At 41.0% G+C, this 17,531-nt stretch overlaps 2 protein-coding genes and 1 pseudogene across 2 annotated transcripts in view; all 3 read left to right on the top strand.

The window, feature by feature from the left end:
- Positions 1–1,168: 1,168 nt before the first annotated feature.
- Positions 1,169–3,556, top strand: LOC107660932 (protocadherin gamma-A5-like). The gene has a single exon (XM_016450372.1). It carries the CDS (start codon positions 1,169–1,171, stop codon positions 3,554–3,556), a length of 2,388 nt encoding a protein of 795 aa, XP_016305858.1.
- A 675-nt stretch (positions 3,557–4,231) lies between these two features.
- On the top strand, positions 4,232–6,728 carry LOC107660890 (protocadherin alpha-3-like; annotated as a pseudogene).
- Positions 6,729–7,135: 407 nt separating this feature from the next.
- The window catches only part of LOC107660931 (protocadherin alpha-3-like), a 12,113-nt gene continuing 1,717 nt past the window's right edge, over positions 7,136–17,531 (top strand). The window contains exons 1-2 of the mRNA XM_016450371.1: positions 7,136–8,559; positions 16,660–17,463. Of these exons, the coding sequence (XP_016305857.1) occupies positions 7,291–8,559; positions 16,660–17,463 (2,073 nt within the window). The 5' untranslated portion in view covers positions 7,136–7,290. The remainder of the gene's footprint in view (positions 8,560–16,659; positions 17,464–17,531) is intronic.

Here is a 17,531-nt window from a genome sequence, read left to right as displayed (position 1 = left end):
ACAGGACAGATAAGGACCCTTCGCTCATTCACAGAAACAGACGAGGCCCAGCATAAACTGCTCATACTGGTCAAAGACAATGGGAACATTTCACTCTCAGCAACAGCGACTGTGATTGTCAAAGTTGTGGAGCCCAAAGAGGCTTTTGCAGCTTCTGATGTGAAAAACGCAGTAAAAGATGAGGAGGAAAGCAATGTGACATTTTATTTGATCATCACTTTGGGCTCGGTTTCAGTGCTTTTTGTCATCAGCATCATCGTGTTGATTGTAATGCAGTGCTCTAAATCGACAGACTATTCCTCCAAGTATTTACAGGATTCAAATTACGACGGGACTCTGTGTCACAGCATCCAGTACAGATCTGGAGACAAACGGTACATGTTAGTCGGACCCAGAATGAGTATTGGCTCTACTATAGTACCGGGCAGTAATGGAAGTACTCTAGTGATCCCAGATCGCAGGAGGAGAGATTCTGGAGAGGTAAGAATGTCGATTTTTTTTATTTGTATGTAATTATTAACTCCTTCAGCTTCACATACAGACTACACAATATGTTTCTCATAAAACCGGTGAGCTAATTGCAAGTTAAGAATTTCTGACGGTTGTTTGCTTTACAAAAAGTACAATGTGCTTGCTTGCAAGTAATGACATCGTAGCGGGAGCTGTCCGCTGCACTGGTGCTGAAATTAGTTGCGGTTCTTTAGAATGGACTGGATTTATAGTGAGTTAAAGACGGCTTTACTGTGCTCTCACACACGTCTGCAGGAGTTGTTTTGCGTGATATAAATGCACTTTATGGAATGAAGTAGCATGTAGGTATAGTGGGCCACAGAATGCAATTTATTACGTGGTTTTCTACATTATATATGTGTTTAATGAAAAGCTTTTGAGAAGTTGTCTTCCTGTAGACCACTCGATGTAACTGTTGCTCTAGTATTTGTGTAGCAGATTAAGTCCTGCCCTTGATGATGACGAGAAACGGGCTGTATTTTTCCTCACATTCATGATGAAACATTCAGGAGCTGATGAACATTATAACGGTAACAGGCTGTGCTAACTGTATTAACAGTGGATCCATTTTGATTCGCATGATGTATCTAACATTACATTATTGAATCTAATCATCCATAATATACTGATCATTAGAATAACGTTGCCGACAGTCACAATGGAAGCTAGAGGACAAAGGCGCGGAAGGAAGAGCTGGTGGATTTTTCTGTTTTTCTCTTTGCTTGTGTGCTTCGGACAGCAGGTTTCAGCGCAGATAAGATACTCTGTTCCAGAAGAGGTGAAAGTGGGATCTGTCGTCGGAAATTGTGCTAAGGATTTGGGTCTTGATGTCAGTACATTGGCGGACAGACGGTTTCGTATTGTGTCTGGATCTAATGACGCTCTTTTCCAGGTAAATCAGAACAATGGCATCTTGTATGTGGATAAGCACATTGACAGAGAAGAGGTGTGTAATGGAAATAGCGCCTGCTTGATTAATTTGAAAATAGTTGTCGAAAAACCCCTCGAGGTCCATTATGTGGAGGTTGAAATCACAGATGTGAATGATCACTCGCCTTCTTTCCACGATAAAGACTTCTATATAGAGGTTGCGGAAAACACTGTAACTGGAACACGATTTGAACTTCAAACTGCTCGGGATCTAGATGTGGGAGCTAATTCAGTTCGACATTACCAGCTGAGCAAGAATGCGCATTTTGATTTGGAAATGAAAGATAGTGTATACGGAGATAAAACCCCTTTCCTAATATTACAGAAACCATTAGACAGGGAAATTACTGAAAAACACAGGTTACTACTAACTGCAGTAGATGGCGGAAATCCACCAAAATCGGGCACGCTTAATATCACTGTCTATGTTCTGGATGTGAATGATAACCGACCCATATGCAGTAGTGATACCTTAACGATAACATTGCGTGAAAATGCAATTATTGACACTGTAGTGACAATAATAAATGCAAGTGATGTTGATAGTGGTCTAAATAGTGAAGTAGAATATACATATGGCCGAAACACGAAACCAAAAATACGTGAAATATTTCGATTAGATCGGGCGACTGGTGAAATACGAGTTAAAGGCTTAATTGATTTCGAAGAAAATGATATCTACAGTTTAATGATAAGGGCCTCAGACAAGGGTCTTCCTCCTTTGAACACCGATTGTCAGCTTATAATTAAAGTTGAAGATGTAAATGACAATAATCCAGAAATACAAGTAACATCTCTTTCAAATGTAGTTTCGGAGGACGCAAAAATTGGAACGGTTATTTCTCTCATTAGTGTGACTGATAAAGATTCTGGAATCAATGGAAAAGTTGTTTGCAGACTATCTGACAATGTGCCATTTGAGTTGAAACCCTCTGTTCAAGATAACATGTATTCACTTGTAACGAAAGAACGCTTAGACCGAGAGGTAGAGTCCGAATATAACATAAAAATAACAGCAACAGATTTAGGCAACCCTCCTCTGTCAGCTTATAAAACTATGTTTGTACAGGTGTCAGATGTAAACGACAATATCCCAGAATTTTCGTCAAATCCTCTGGAACTTTATTTAACTGAAAACAATTCTCCAGGTGCTTCTATATTTTCTGTCAGTACCTCAGACAAAGATATGAATGGAAATGCTGCCATAACTTATCATATCATTAGAAGTGGAGGGATAAAGAACGACAAGGCATCTGCCATGAATATAAATTCTGAGACTGGTGTTATTCGCGCGCTAAAGAGCTTTGACTTTGAAACAGTTAAAATGCTCCAGTTCCACGTTCTCGCTACAGACTCTGGAACTCCGTCTCTGAGCAGTAACGTGACAGTGAACGTGTTTATTCTGGATCAGAACGACAACGTTCCAGTGATCTTATATCCAGTCAGCGCTAACGGTTCTGCTGAGGGTGTGGAAGAGATTCCCCGTAATGTGAACCCAGGTCATTTGGTGACTAAAATCAGAGCCTATGATGCAGATATAGGATACAACGGCTGGTTATTATTTTCACTGCAGGAAGTTAGTGACCACAGTCTCTTTGGTTTGGACCGCTATACAGGACAGATAAGGACCCTTCGCTCATTCACAGAAACAGACGAGGCCCAGCATAAACTGCTCATACTGGTCAAAGACAATGGGAACGTTTCACTCTCAGCAACAGCGACTGTGATTGTCAAAGTTGTGGAGCCCAAAGAGGCTTTTGCAGCTTCTGATGTGAAAAACACAATAAAAGACGAGGAGGAAAACAGTGTGACATTTTATTTGATCATCACTTTGGGCTCGGTTTCAGTGCTTTTTGTCATCAGCATCATCGTGTTGATTGTAATGCAGTGCTCTAAATCGAGAGGCTATTCGTCGAAGTATTTACAGGATACAAATTACGACGGAACTCTGTGTCACAGCATCCAGTACAGATCTGGAGACAAACGGTACATGTTAGTTGGACCCAGAATGAGTATCGGCTCTACTATAGTCCCGGGCAGTAATGGAAATACTCTAGTGATCCCAGATCGCAGGAGGAGAGGTTCTGGAGAGGTAAGAATAGCAGATTCATTCTAATTGCAATCAGCGTGATGGTTTGCTATTTGTATACAAAATGGTGTGTTTTTACTTATGATTTCATAGCGCAAAGTTTCGTTAAGTAGCTCACTTTGACATTTTTGATTTTCCGATCGTATTGTATGTATCCACAGCTTACAGGCAGCTGTTCGCTGCGTTGGTGCTGAAATTCTACGCAAATACTTCAGAATATGTAAAGTACATAATTTGTATGATAAAATTGTATGCTGAAACTGCTTTTTTTTGTGCATGTTATCAAAAACATTGTAAAAGGCACCAATGTTAGTAATCAAAAACACTGAATAGTTGTACACTTAAATATTCTTCTCTTATGTTAAGTTGTTGACATCTTTTCAGTGTTTTTATGACTGACAGTGGTTTATTTCAAAATATTTTCAAGTGTTTTGAAACCACTTGGTGTCGGTGTTGCTCCAGGATTTGTTCAGAATATTGAGCCCTGCCCCTGATGATGACGCGAGTAGGGCTGTATTGTTTTTTTTTAACACACACTGAAAAGGCTTTGTATGCATGAACGTACTGACGATGCTAAAAAAGACCAATTACTTATTTTCTTATTTTCTCATTATGTACTTGCCATAAACATCCAACTACGACTTCTAATAGTCGAGGATATAAACATTTAATCCTAGAGAAAAGGTTCGTTAATTGCGCGTGATGGAAGCTGGAGGACAAAGGCGCAGATGGGAGTACTGCTGGATTGCTTCGTGTATTTATTTTCTTCTTGGCATCGGACAGCAAGTTTCAGCTCAGATAAGATATTCAGCTCCAGAAGAAATAAAAGAAGGAACCGCAGTCGGAAATATCGCAAAGGATTTGGGTCTTGAAGTAAGTAGCTTGGTGGACAGGCATTTTCGAATCGTTTCTGGATCTAAGGAGGAGCTTTTTCAGATAAATCAGGAAAATGGCGTTTTGTACGTTTATAAGAAAATCGACAGAGAGTCTGTGTGTGCTGGCAGCGGTGTTTGCATGGTAAATTTAAAAACCGTTATTGAAAATCCACTCGAGATCCATTATGTAGAAGTAGAAATATCAGATATCAACGACCATTCCCCTAGTTTTCCTGAAAAAGAGCAGCGTCTCAGAATTTCTGAAAATACGCTCCCTGGTGCTGATTATCAGTTACAGGCTGCCAGAGATCCCGATTCAGGAACAAATTCGGTCCGGTCTTATAAGTTAAGTCCTAATGATCATTTTGAAATTCGAGTTAGAGAGAGTGATGAGGATAAAATGCCATTTTTAGTCCTTAAGAAGGCTGTTGATAGGGAGATTACAACCACATACAAGCTGCTTTTAACAGCAGTTGACGGAGGAAATCCTCCGAGATCTGGTGCTCTTAACATTACAATTACCATTCTAGACATAAATGATAATCGCCCTGTATTTAGTCGAGAGACATATTCTTTGACACTGCACGAGAACTCTGCTATTGGCACTGTGGTTTCTCGAGTGAATGCAACTGATATGGATGAGGGCTCTAATAGCGATATCGAATACAATTTTGCAACGTTAAACAGCAAAGTGCACGAGGTTTTTGAGCTCGATCAGGTCACAGGTGAAATACGTGTAAAGGGGGAAGTGGATTTTGAAGATACAGAAGTTTATAAACTCGATATTCAAGCCTCAGATAAGGGACATCTACCAATGTCTGCAAACTGTAGAGTTGTTATTAAGATTATTGATGTGAATGACAACAGGCCTGAGATTGAGATTACATCACTTTCTAAGAACATCCCTGAAGATTCTAAACCTGGAACGGTGATTTCTCTCATCAGCGTGACTGATAAAGACGCAGGGATCAATGGTAAAGTGATTTGTCAGTTAAACAAAAATATTCCCTTTGAACTAAAGCCTTCTTTCAAAGACAATATGTACTCTTTAGTGACAAAAGATCGTTTAGATAGAGAGACGAATTCACAGTATGACATTACAATAACTGCCTCTGATTTAGGGCAGCCGTCTTTGACTGCATCGACCACTCTAAGCGTTCAGATTTCTGATGTGAATGACAATGCTCCGTATTTTTTTATAAATCCTCTAGATCTCTACTTAATGGAAAACAATGCAGCCGGTTCCTCCATAATTTCTGTAAGCGCCTCTGATAGAGACACAGCTGAAAATGCCGTGATATCCTATCATATAATTAGAGGTGATGGCACACAGAATGATTTGTCATCTTTCTTAAACATAAATTCCGAGACAGGTGTTGTTTATTCGCTGAAAAGCTTTGACTTTGAAACATTAAAAACTCCCCACTTCCACGTGCTCGCTACAGACTCTGGAACTCCGTCTCTGAGCAGTAACGTGACAGTGAACGTGTTTATTCTGGATCAGAACGACAACGTTCCAGTGATCTTATATCCAGTCAGCGCTAACGGTTCTGCTGAGGGTGTGGAAGAGATTCCCCGTAATGTGAACGCAGGTCATTTGGTGACTAAAGTCAGAGCCTATGACGCAGATATAGGATACAACGGCTGGTTATTATTTTCACTGCAGGAAGTTAGTGACCACAGTCTCTTTGGTTTGGACCGCTATACAGGACAGATAAGGACCCTTCGCTCATTCACAGAAACAGACGAGGCCCAGCATAAACTGCTCATACTGGTCAAAGACAATGGGAACGTTTCACTCTCAGCAACAGCGACTGTGATTGTCAAAGTTGTGGAGCCCAAAGAGGCTTTTGCAGCTTCTGATGTGAAAAACGCAGTAAAAGACGAGGAGGAAAACAATGTGACATTTTATTTGATCATCACTTTGGGCTCGGTTTCAGTGCTTTTTGTCATCAGCATCATCGTGTTGATTGTAATGCAGTGCTCTAAATCAACAGACTATTCGTCCAAATATTTACAGGAAACACATTACGACGGAACTCTGTGTCACAGCATCCAGTACAGATCTGGAGACAAACGGTACATGTTAGTTGGACCCAGAATGAGTATCGGCTCTACTATTGTTCCTGGCAGTAATGGAAATACTCTAGTGATCCCAGATCGCAGGAGGAGATATTCTGGGGAGGTAAGACTGGCTGTTTAATTCTCCTAACAGTCATTGTTTTGCTTTGTTGTGTTTATACGCTATAGCTATGATTCTAAACAAATTTTTTTTACACACTTATGATGTCCTAGCGAAAAACTCTGTTCAGTACTTTATTTGACAACTTTGTCTGATTGTGTTTTAAGTAACCACAGCTTGCAGGGAGCTGTTCACTTCGCAGGTGCTGAAACTAAATGCAGTTAATTAGGAATGTTTTTTTTTTCATTAAGGCCCGAAAATATTTGAAAAAGCATCAATGTCAGTCCTGAAAAATTGCTAAATGTTGTAAACAAATCTTCTTAACGTAGATTTAAATATGTACCTCTTGTAGAGTTTATATTCATGTAAAGTTAATATTTTATCAGTTTTGTACAACTTACAGTGATGCTTTTTAAAATGTTTTCAAGTATTTGAAACCACTTGGTGTCGGTGTTGCTCCAGGATTTGTTCAAAATATTGATTCCTGCCCCTGATGATGACGCGAATATGGCTGTATTGTTTTTTTTCACACACACTGGAAAGGCTCGGGATGCATGAACAATATGCTGCACTGACGTTACCTAAAGACTGACTTCATATTTGCTTATTTGCTCATTATATGCTTGCTATAAACATTCGATTACGACCTCTAATAATCGAGGGTATATACATTTCCTAGATAAACCGCTTGCTAATCACTCGTGATGGAAGCTGGAGGACAAAGGCGCAGATGGGAGTACTGCTGGATTGCTTCGTGTATTTCTTTTCTTCTTGGCATCGGACATCAAGTCTCAGCTCAGATAAGATATTCGATTCCAGAAGAAGTGAAAGAAGGAACCGCTGTGGGAAATGTTGCTAAAGATTTGGGTCTTGAAGTAAGTAGTTTGGTGGACAGGCAGTTTCGAATCGTTTCTGGATCTAAGGAGGAGCTTTTTCAGATAAATCAGGAAAATGGCGTTTTGTACGTTCATAAGAAAATCGACAGAGAGTCTGTGTGTGCTGGCAGCGGTGTTTGCATGGTAAATTTAAAAACTGTTATTGAAAATCCACTCGAGATCCACTATGTAGAAGTGGAAATATCAGATATCAACGACCATTCCCCTAGTTTTCCTGAAAAAGAGCAGCGCTTGCGAATTTCTGAAAATACGCTCCCTGGCGCTGCTTATCAGTTACAGGCTGCCGGAGATCCAGATTCTGGAACGAATTCGATCCGGTCCTATAAGTTAAGTCCTAATGATCATTTTGAAATTCGAGTTAGAGAGAGTGATGAGGATAAAATGCCATTTTTAGTACTGAAGAAGGCTGTTGATAGGGAGATTACAACTACATACAAGCTGCTTTTAACAGCAGTTGACGGAGGAAATCCTCCGAGATCTGGCACCCTTAACATTACTATTACTGTTCTAGATATAAACGACAATCACCCTGTGTTTAGTCGAGAGTCATACTCTGTGACATTACAGGAGAATTGTATTACTGGCACTGTGGTTATCCGAGTGAATGCAACTGATATGGATGAGGGCCCGAATAGCGATATCGAATACAGTTTTGCAACATTAAATAGCAAAGTGCATGAGGTTTTTGAGCTCGATCAGGTCACAGGTGAAATACGTGTAAAGGGGAAAGTTGATTTTGAAGATGCAGAGGTTTATAAACTCGATATTCAGGCATCAGATAAGGGACATCTACCAATGTCTACAAACTGTAGAGTTGTTATTAAGATTATTGATGTGAATGACAACAGGCCTGAGATTGAGATTACATCACTTTCTAAGAACATCCCTGAAGATTCTAAACCTGGAACGGTGATTTCTCTCATCAGCGTGACTGATAAAGACGCAGGGATCAATGGTAAAGTGATTTGTCAGTTAAACAAAAATATTTCCTTTGAACTAAAGCCTTCTTTCAAAGACAATATGTACTCTTTAGTGACAAAAGATCGTTTAGATAGAGAGACGAATTCACAGTATGACATTACAATAACTGCCTCTGATTTAGGGCAGCCGTCTTTGACTGCATCGACCACTCTAAGCGTTCAGATTTCTGATGTAAATGATAATGCGCCGGAATTTTTATTAAATCCTCTAAATCTATATTTAATGGAAAATAATGCAGCCGGTTCGATAATGCAGTGCTCTAAATCGACAGACTATTCGTCCAAGTACTTACAGGATACAAATTACGACGGAACTCTGTGTCACAGCATCCAGTACAGATCCGGAGACAAACGGTACATGTTAGTTGGACCCAGAATGAGTATTGGCTCTACTATTGTTCCTGGCAGTAATGGAAATACTCTAGTGATCCCAGATCGCAGGAGGAGAGGTTCTGGAGAGGTAAGAATAACAGATTCATTCTAACTAGGCTACAGCTGCCGTTTTGCTTTAATATTGTTAAACCTAATAGTTGTAATTTATGAAATATGGCATGCCTTAAAGTAGTTATTTTACAGCACAAAATCCTTTTCAGTAGCCTACTTTGTTTGACAGCTTTTATTGTCTGATCGTATTGTAAGAAACGCAGATTGCAGGGAGCTGTTCATTGCGTTGGTGCTGAAATTAACTCTTTTTTTTCCATTATTTTTTTTCGTTAAAAACACGGTCAGTGGTCGAAAATTACTGAAAGCATGTAAACTTTACATGAAATTACGTCCCATAATTTTTAATTTTTGCTTTTTTCAGGTGTGCATTTCATACTGTTTACTTTAGCTTTTTTTATGTGCAATCACACAGTTTGTCTTCGCAATATAAGGACTTTGAGTGTATTCATGTCCATGATCCGTTTAAATTGCTTTATTTTCAGTTCATATTTATAGTGAAATTTAATTTTATAATGGTATTTTCATTTTTGTAATGGGTTGGACAGGTGATGTAACACTGTATAGAGTTGCTAAACCATATAGAATTTTTCATAATATTTTAGATATTGGTTGTTTGAAATGAACAGTAGACCGCTCGGTGTCAGTATTGCACTGTGATATGATGGAGAGAATATGCCCTGCCCTAAATGGTGACATGCGCAGTGCTACAATGTTCTGGGCTGCGTTTCTCGATAACGATTGATCTTAGAGCTTAAGATAATTTTCTACGAGTCATTTTACGATTGTTCGTTATTGTTTCACGTGCGTTTCCCAAAAATGCACTTAACACAATCGCACGTAACCGTGCTTTAAGTGCTGCTTAGGAGTCGCTATTCGTTTGTCAAGTGCTGAAATGTCACCTTATAAAATGGCTCGTAATTGTAGTACACGCTCGTTTATTGAAATGTTAACCTAATGCTGCGTTCCAGACAACTCGGATATAATAACTATAATACAATGTTATCAGGGTTTGAAATTAACACCCGCCAACCCGCCAAATGCGGGTGGCGGGTAACGCTGTCAAATCACTAGCCAATTTGGCGGGTTACTTTTCGTAAATTATGTTCACTCATTCATTTCTTGGTGAAGTTCATGCAGGTCAAATCTGTGCAGGTTTAGCGCAAATACTGAACTCGTGAGACATCATGACATTATCGAGTATATTGCAAAAGCTAAACAAAACACTCCTACAGAAGCGTGCATACGCGACGTGATGAAGTCTGGTTAGAGTAGACCAACACAGGATTTAGTGCGCGTGCGCTTTTATAGTGCGCTCTTTCGCTGCATGATTCAGTCTATTAATATGCATTAACAATGATCACATACTTCAAGATAAGGAGGCAGAAAATGTATATATTTATATCAGTTCATATAGTTAATCAATATCACACGAAGAGTGCCGTTTTTTCTTAAAAAATCAGCATGGTTACAAATGTGATATTTATTTTATACAACAGTTCAATAAACAATAAGTTAATATCTAGAGACTTACGTTTTAGACACCATATTGGCTGTTTTTGCGCTATTTCTGTGCTATTTCGCCAACAAAAACCATTCCAAACACAGCCACAGTACTGTTTTGCGTCTCCGCGCAACATGACGTTGTTTTGTTTCCGAATGAATCAACCGTGTAAATGATTAAAACATTATTGATGTATTTGTAACTGCAGTTTAAAGCATTCCATGTCCCCCTAAGCTGCATTAACATGTGTAAATGCATCTAAATGCCACTTCATATGCAACTTCTGCAAAGATTAATTTTATTGATACTGATTAATACATAATTATAATTATTATAATTGACTGATTAAATGTAAGAATTTGACTCAAAAGATTATGTACACTTTTAGAAAAAAATGGCTTTATAAAGGTAAGAATGCCCATAAAAGTTAAAAAGAAATTTAAAATTATTGGAAAAGATTAATTTCTATCACTGCTGTGAACTGACCACACAGAATATGAAGAATATCAAAAACTTTAGGAGTCCATTTAATTTAGATGTGTATTTCTATTTTTTAGCCCTTTTTAATTATTTCATTTATAAATTCATAAAAAAAAACCAACAACAACAAAAACGAGTAATAAAGTGAACAATAAAGTACAATCATATCCTTATATTATAATCACATTGCACTTGAATAAAGTTAAAGGTGTAATCTGCCGGGAAACAGACCGTAATATTAAGATCAGTCGTACGATCGTTTTTACGAACTTCTTAGGCTTACGAAGCTTTTGGGCTCAGGGCTGCGTTTCTCGATAACGATTGATCTTAGCGCCTAAGAGCATTTTCTACGAGTCATTTTAGGATCGTTCGTTGTTGTTTCACGTGCGTTTCCCAAAAATGCACTTAACGCAATCGCACGTAGCCGTGCTTTAAATTCTATTTAGGATTCGCTATCCGTTTGTCAAGTGCTGAAATTTCACCTTATATAATGGCTCGTAATTGTAGTACACGCTCGTTTATTGAAATGTTAACCTAATGCTGCGTTCCAGACAACTCTGATATAATAACTATAATACAATATTATGTTATATTATATTATATTATATTATAGCTATACGTATAATGTTATGCTTTACATACTATATAATATACTATATATATATATATATATATATATATATATATATATATATATATAAACATATAGTGTTAATGCATCAATAATGATTTAACATTTAAATGACCATTTATTATAATAAAATAACATGGGGTTAGTTGTAACACTGTCAGTTTGACCAATCAAAAACAACCTATGGTGATTACATATCATACACTCCCATCTCCATTTTGAGCCAACAGGAGAAGTGGTATGTGTCTGTGACCAAGATTGTGAATTTTATCACCAAAAAAGTGATTTTCAGGTAAGAAAGTATTTTTTTTTAATCAAGATTATTTTTTGCCTAGCATTCATTGTAATGTAGATAAACATATTTGACTTACATAATCTTAAGTAGCCATTTCTCTAGTTTAATTTGATGCTAGACATTAATGCTAACTTCAAACCCACATGCTAAAAGAGTTAGCTATGTAATTGTAACAGTTCATTAAAAATGGTCATACACTGACACACACAGCAATTTGTTATTCTAGTGTTACAACTCACCCCAGTAGTGGGGTAGGTTGTAACAACGGAACTCTTTGTATTTTGACATTAACTCACATAATCTGTGATTGTGTAGTACAAGTTCAAGTGCATTTTATTTGTAGTAGACAAATGTGGCTACAATGTATCAAAGTTTGAGAGGTCTAGCATGAACAACCACTAAGTTACTGACACTCAAACAAAAAGTGTTACTATCATCCCCAGTCTCTCTCTCTGTATATACATATATATATTTCCGGCTCCAATACATGGCTGGTTTTCGTGCACATCAGCAAGCCATTGACAGATTTTTTCCCCCCAGTCTTTGAAGCATATTTCCTACATCTTTTATTCATTTTTTCATTTAATTTAAATGTGTATTTCAATTTTTTCTGCCTTTTTTAATTAATTAATAAAAACTGTCTTCTTACGATGCACTTAGGGCTTTACAATTACTCCAGAGCACTCATAGATCTACGATGATTTTCAAGTGCTACTTAAGTTACGATACTTTTGGGAAACAGACCGTAATATTAAGATCAGTCGTACGATCGTTTTTACAAACTTCTTAGGCTTACGAAGCTTTTGGGAAACGCAGCCCTGTACATTTTAGGAGCCACTGTGAGCCGAAGAAAATTATAGTGCTTACGGTGGGCTGACGAATCGATGCGACATAGGACTTAATTTGAACTATTTCCCGATTTCTGGTACTAAACTGGGCTGCGTTTCTCGATAACGATTGATCTTCTTAGAGCTTAAGAACGTTTTCTACAAGTCATTTTACAATCGTTCGTTATTGTTTCACGTGCGTTTCCCAAAAATGCACTTAACGCAATTGCACGTAGCCATGCTTTAAGTGCTACTTAGGAGTCGCTATCTGTTTGTCAAGTGCTGAAATGTCACCTTATAGAATGGCTTGTAATTGTAGTGCACGTTCGTTTATTGAAATGATATAAATAACTATTATATTATATTAATTATATTATATTATATTATATTATATTATACGTATAATATTATACTTTACATAATAATATAGCCTATAATATGCTTTATATAAAATATATATTATAGTATATAATATCTATATAGAGACGTTATTTCTGGGTCCAATACATTGGTGAGAATCGCTTTGGGAACGCCCCTGCGTGACCGCGTTCTGAAGCACGTGTACAATCAGCCCAATGGAGCAGCAAGACGTCATGAGTGGGGTGACCACCAGGAAGTATAAAAGCGCACCCGGCAGAGCTTCTGCTCTTCAGTAGCGCTATTTAGCGCTATACACGTCCTATTTATTGTTGTCTGTCAGCACAAGCATTCATATCATGTCAAGTCTAAGTCTATGGCGAGCGAACGGCATTGCAAAAGTTGTGTTCCTCCCTGCCCACGATATCTGGCGGCGGGGATACACACGATTTGTGTGTCGTTTGTTTAGGAGCGGAGCATGCACGGTCAGCTTTCGAGCAGCTGATTGTCATCACTGCGAGTTACTCTCGCTGCGTATGCTCCGCTCTCGCCTGGCTGTGTTTGATGAGAGCGGCCAGGCTCGCGATCCCGCTGGCAGCGGGAGCTGATTGTCATGGCTGCGAGTTGCTCTCGCTGTGTGTGCGCCACTCTTGCCTGGCCGTGTTTGATGAGAGCGGCCAGGCTCGCGATCCCGCTGGCAGCGGTTCCGCTGTTGCCGAGGTGCAGCATAGACTGTTGTCATGGGGAACGCAAGTGGATTTAGCGGAGGGATCCGAGACAGGCTCGTCCTTTTCTCGGTCCTCATCCACTAGATCCGCGGCTCCCTCTCAGGGTTCGGAAGCTCGCGCTGCGGTTTATTCCGAGGAGCTTGTGGAGGTTGTGACTCGTGCTGTAGCCAAATTAAATACCGGCGATTGGCCAGCCGAGAAACAGGACGCTCGTCCTAAAAGCAAATTAGATGAGCGTTTCCTGAGAGCTAGGTCACAGCCTTCACGACGGGGCCTTCCGGCGATGTTACAAGCATACCAGGCTGCCCTGCTCAGAGCCTGGATGACAGGGGGGAGGAGGAATCCGACGTGGTAGCTGAACTTCGTTGGGCCACAGATTTGTCCCTCCGAGCCACCAAAGCCACCGGCCGTTCAATGGCAGCAATGGTGGCCATGGAGCGGCATATGTAAGATAAGGACATATTCTTCCTCCTAGACGCCCCGCTCTCGCCCTCTAGCCTTTTCGGAGAGGTTTCAGGAGGCGAGGAAGCAAGCGGCGGCGTTTCAACGTTTCCTCCCTCGTCGCTCCCAGGCCCATGGGGCTGCTGAGCGGGAGCAGCCCCAGCCTCAAAAACAGAGCGTTGCAACCCGCACCCCTCAGCAGAAAGAACGGGGGTCGGGGCGACACTCTCAGTCGGGGTCTTCTAGACCGAAGACGGATCTGCGGACCGTTATTTTGTTGAAGAGGACCTCGACTAAGCGGTCCCGACGCCACCATCGTCAGGCCCCTGAGGGCAGCCCCACCTGGGTAGGAAAGGATAACACCTCAGTATACGGTGCCCGAGCCTCCTCAGTGCCCTCACGGAGATTCACTGATACCCCTGCCACCCTAACCCCCACCGCAGAAAGAATGGAATGCTCTCAGTCGGGGTCATCCAGACCGAAAACGGATCTGCGGACCGTTATTTTGTCATAGAAGACCTCGACCAAGCGGTCCTGTCGATACCTTCGTCAGGACCCTGAGGGCAGCCCCAGCTGGAGAAAAGGATAACACCTCAGTATACGGTGCCCGATCCTCCTCAGTGCCCTCACGGAGAGTCACTGATCCCCCTGCCACCCTCGGTGCTTCAGGGCTCAGTGAGCTCCAACGAGCAAAATTCCCAGCTGCCGCCCGGCGACGGTACGGCACGGGAGAGCTCATCCCCTCGAGTGAGGGTGCTACAGCAGTCAGGTCGGTTATTCCCTGCCGGTCATCCGTTTCAGGGCACCGAATTGGCTCCTCTAATAACACCAGAGGCCAGCCTCGAGAGGTTGGTTCCCTTAGTAGATTTTCTGGTAGCCTAGGGTGCCCTCATGGGACCTGGCTGTGGTTCTGGAGGGCTTATGCAATGCCCCCTTTGAACCCATAGAAGAAGTTTCAGTCAAGTTTCTCACGCTCAAGCACATCTTTTTCCTCGCTATTTCCTCACTTAAAAGGATCAGGGATCTTCAGGCACTTTCTGTTTCGTGCCTGGAATTTGCTCCAGGCATGGTTAGGGCATTCCTTTACCCGAGGGTCGGGTATGTCCCTAAAGTGACCACTTCTTCACCAGGGCCCATAGTACTTCACTCCGGCGACCAAGCAGACTATGAGTAGGTGGGTGGTCGAGGCCATCTCACTAGCCTACGAGTCCTCTGGCCTCCCGTCTCCTATGGGGGTCAAAGCGCACTCAACTAGGAGTATGGCGGCCTCCAAAGCTTTCAACTTGGGTGTGGCCTTGCAGGACATTTGTGCTGCAGCGGGCTGGTCCTCTCCGCACACTTTTGTCCGCTTTTATAACCTAGACCTGGCATCTACCCCAGGTTCCCAAGTTCTCTCTTCGTGATGTGCTCATAAGATACACACACAGGCAGGGACTTGGTAGTATGGCGCAGTGGGTATTCTCGTTCCCAAAGCGATTCTCGACGCAGCTCGAGTTCCTGAAGGGGAACGTCTCTAGGTTACGTATGTAACCATGGTTCCCCAAGGGAACGAGACGCTGCGTCTCTTTCCCATACTCCCTGCATCCCTGCAGGCGCTACTTCATTGAAGCTGGCTTGCGCTCTGCCGGATGCGCTTTTATACTTCCTGCTGCTTGCGTCACCCCGCTCGTGACGTCTCGCTGCTCCATTTGGCTGATTGTACACGTGCTTCAGAACGTGGTCACGCAGGGGCGTTCCCAAAGCGATTCTCGACCCAGCGTCTCGTTCCCTCGGGGAACCATGGTTACATAAGTAACCTAGAGCCGTTTTCGTGCACGTCAGTAAGTCATTGACAGATTTTACCCTCCAGTCTTTGAAGCATATTTCCTACATTACTTCTTTTATTAATTTTTTTTGTTCAGCCAATTAATTTAGATGTGTATTTCTATTTTTTCTGCTCCTTTTAATTATTTCATTTATAAATTCATAAAAAATGAGTAATAAAGTGTACAATAAAGTACAATCAAAACTTTATATTATAATCACATTGCACTTGAATAAAGTTAAAGGTGCAATCTGCCGATTGTCCTGCAGGTGACCGCATAAATTTTTCTTCTTACAATGCACTTAGGGCTTTATGATTACTCCAGAGCACTCGTAGATCTACGATGATTTTCAAGTGCTACTTAAGTTACGATGCTTTTGGGAAACAGACCGTAATATTAAGATCAGTCGTACGATCGTTTTTTATGAACTTAGGCTTACGAAGCTTTTTGGAAACGCAGCCCAGAGCTAGTCAACTCCGGTCCTGGAGGGCCGGTGTCCTGCAGAGTTAGTTCCAACTCTAATCAAACACACCTGATCAAGGTAATCAGAGTATTCAGGACTATTTAAAATAGATGAACAGGTATTGGATAAGGGTTGGAAGTAAACTATGCAGATCACTGGCCCTACAGGACCGGAGTTGACTAGCCCAGGGAAAGTTTGGACCGGGAGGTTGCGTCTCATTATGACATTACAGTAACGGCAACTGATTTAGGCAATCCATCTCTTTCAGCTTCAAAATCTCTGAGCATAGAGGTGTCCGATGTCAACGACAATACACTGAAATTCCCCCACAGCCCTCTTGAAATTTACCTGTTTGAAAATAATCCACCCGGACAATGGTCCATATTTTCTGTGAGCGCCACTGGTAAAGACAAAATAAAAAATGCTCATATTACGTATCATATTATAAGAGCCGATCAGACACAAAACGACATGACTTCGTTCCTTAACATAAATTCTGAAACAGGCGTAATTAGTGCTCTCAAAAGTTTTGACTTTGAAACAGTCAAAAAGTCTCACTTCCATGTGCTCGCTACAGATTCTGGAACTCCGTCTCTGAGCAGTAACGTGACAGTGAACGTGTTTATTCTGGATCAGAACGACAACGTTCCAGTGATCTTATATCCAGTCAGCGCTAACGGTTCTGCTGAGGGTGTGGAAGAGATTCCCCGTAATATGAAAGCAGGTCATTTGGTGACTAAAGTCAGAGCCTATGACGCAGATATAGGATACAACGGCTGGTTATTATTTTCACTGCAGGAAGTTAGTGACCACAGTCACTTTGGTTTAGACCGCTACACAGGACAGATAAGGACCCTTCGCTCATTCACAGAAACAGACGAAGCCCAACATAAACTGCTCATACTGGTCAAAGACAATGTGAACGTTTCACTCTTAGCAACAGAGACTGTGATTGTCAAAGTTGTGGAGCCCAAAGAGGCTTTTGCAGCTTCTGATGTGAAAAACACAGTAAAAGACGAGGAGGAAAACGTGACATTTTATTTGATCATCACTTTGGGCTCGGTTTCAGTGCTTTTTGTCATCAGCATCATCGTGTT

This window comes from Sinocyclocheilus anshuiensis, unplaced genomic scaffold (genome assembly GCF_001515605.1).
Source record: "Sinocyclocheilus anshuiensis isolate Anshui unplaced genomic scaffold, SAMN03320099.WGS_v1.1 scaffold1647, whole genome shotgun sequence".
NCBI lineage: Eukaryota > Metazoa > Chordata > Actinopteri > Cypriniformes > Cyprinidae > Sinocyclocheilus > Sinocyclocheilus anshuiensis.
This window is presented reverse-complemented; position numbering and strand designations above follow the sequence as displayed.

Excerpts from the sequence above, each read along its gene's own strand:
- LOC107660932 (XM_016450372.1), top strand. The coding sequence starts at position 1,169 with ATGGAAGCTAGAGGACAAAGGCGCGGAAGGAAGAGCTGGTGGATTTTT.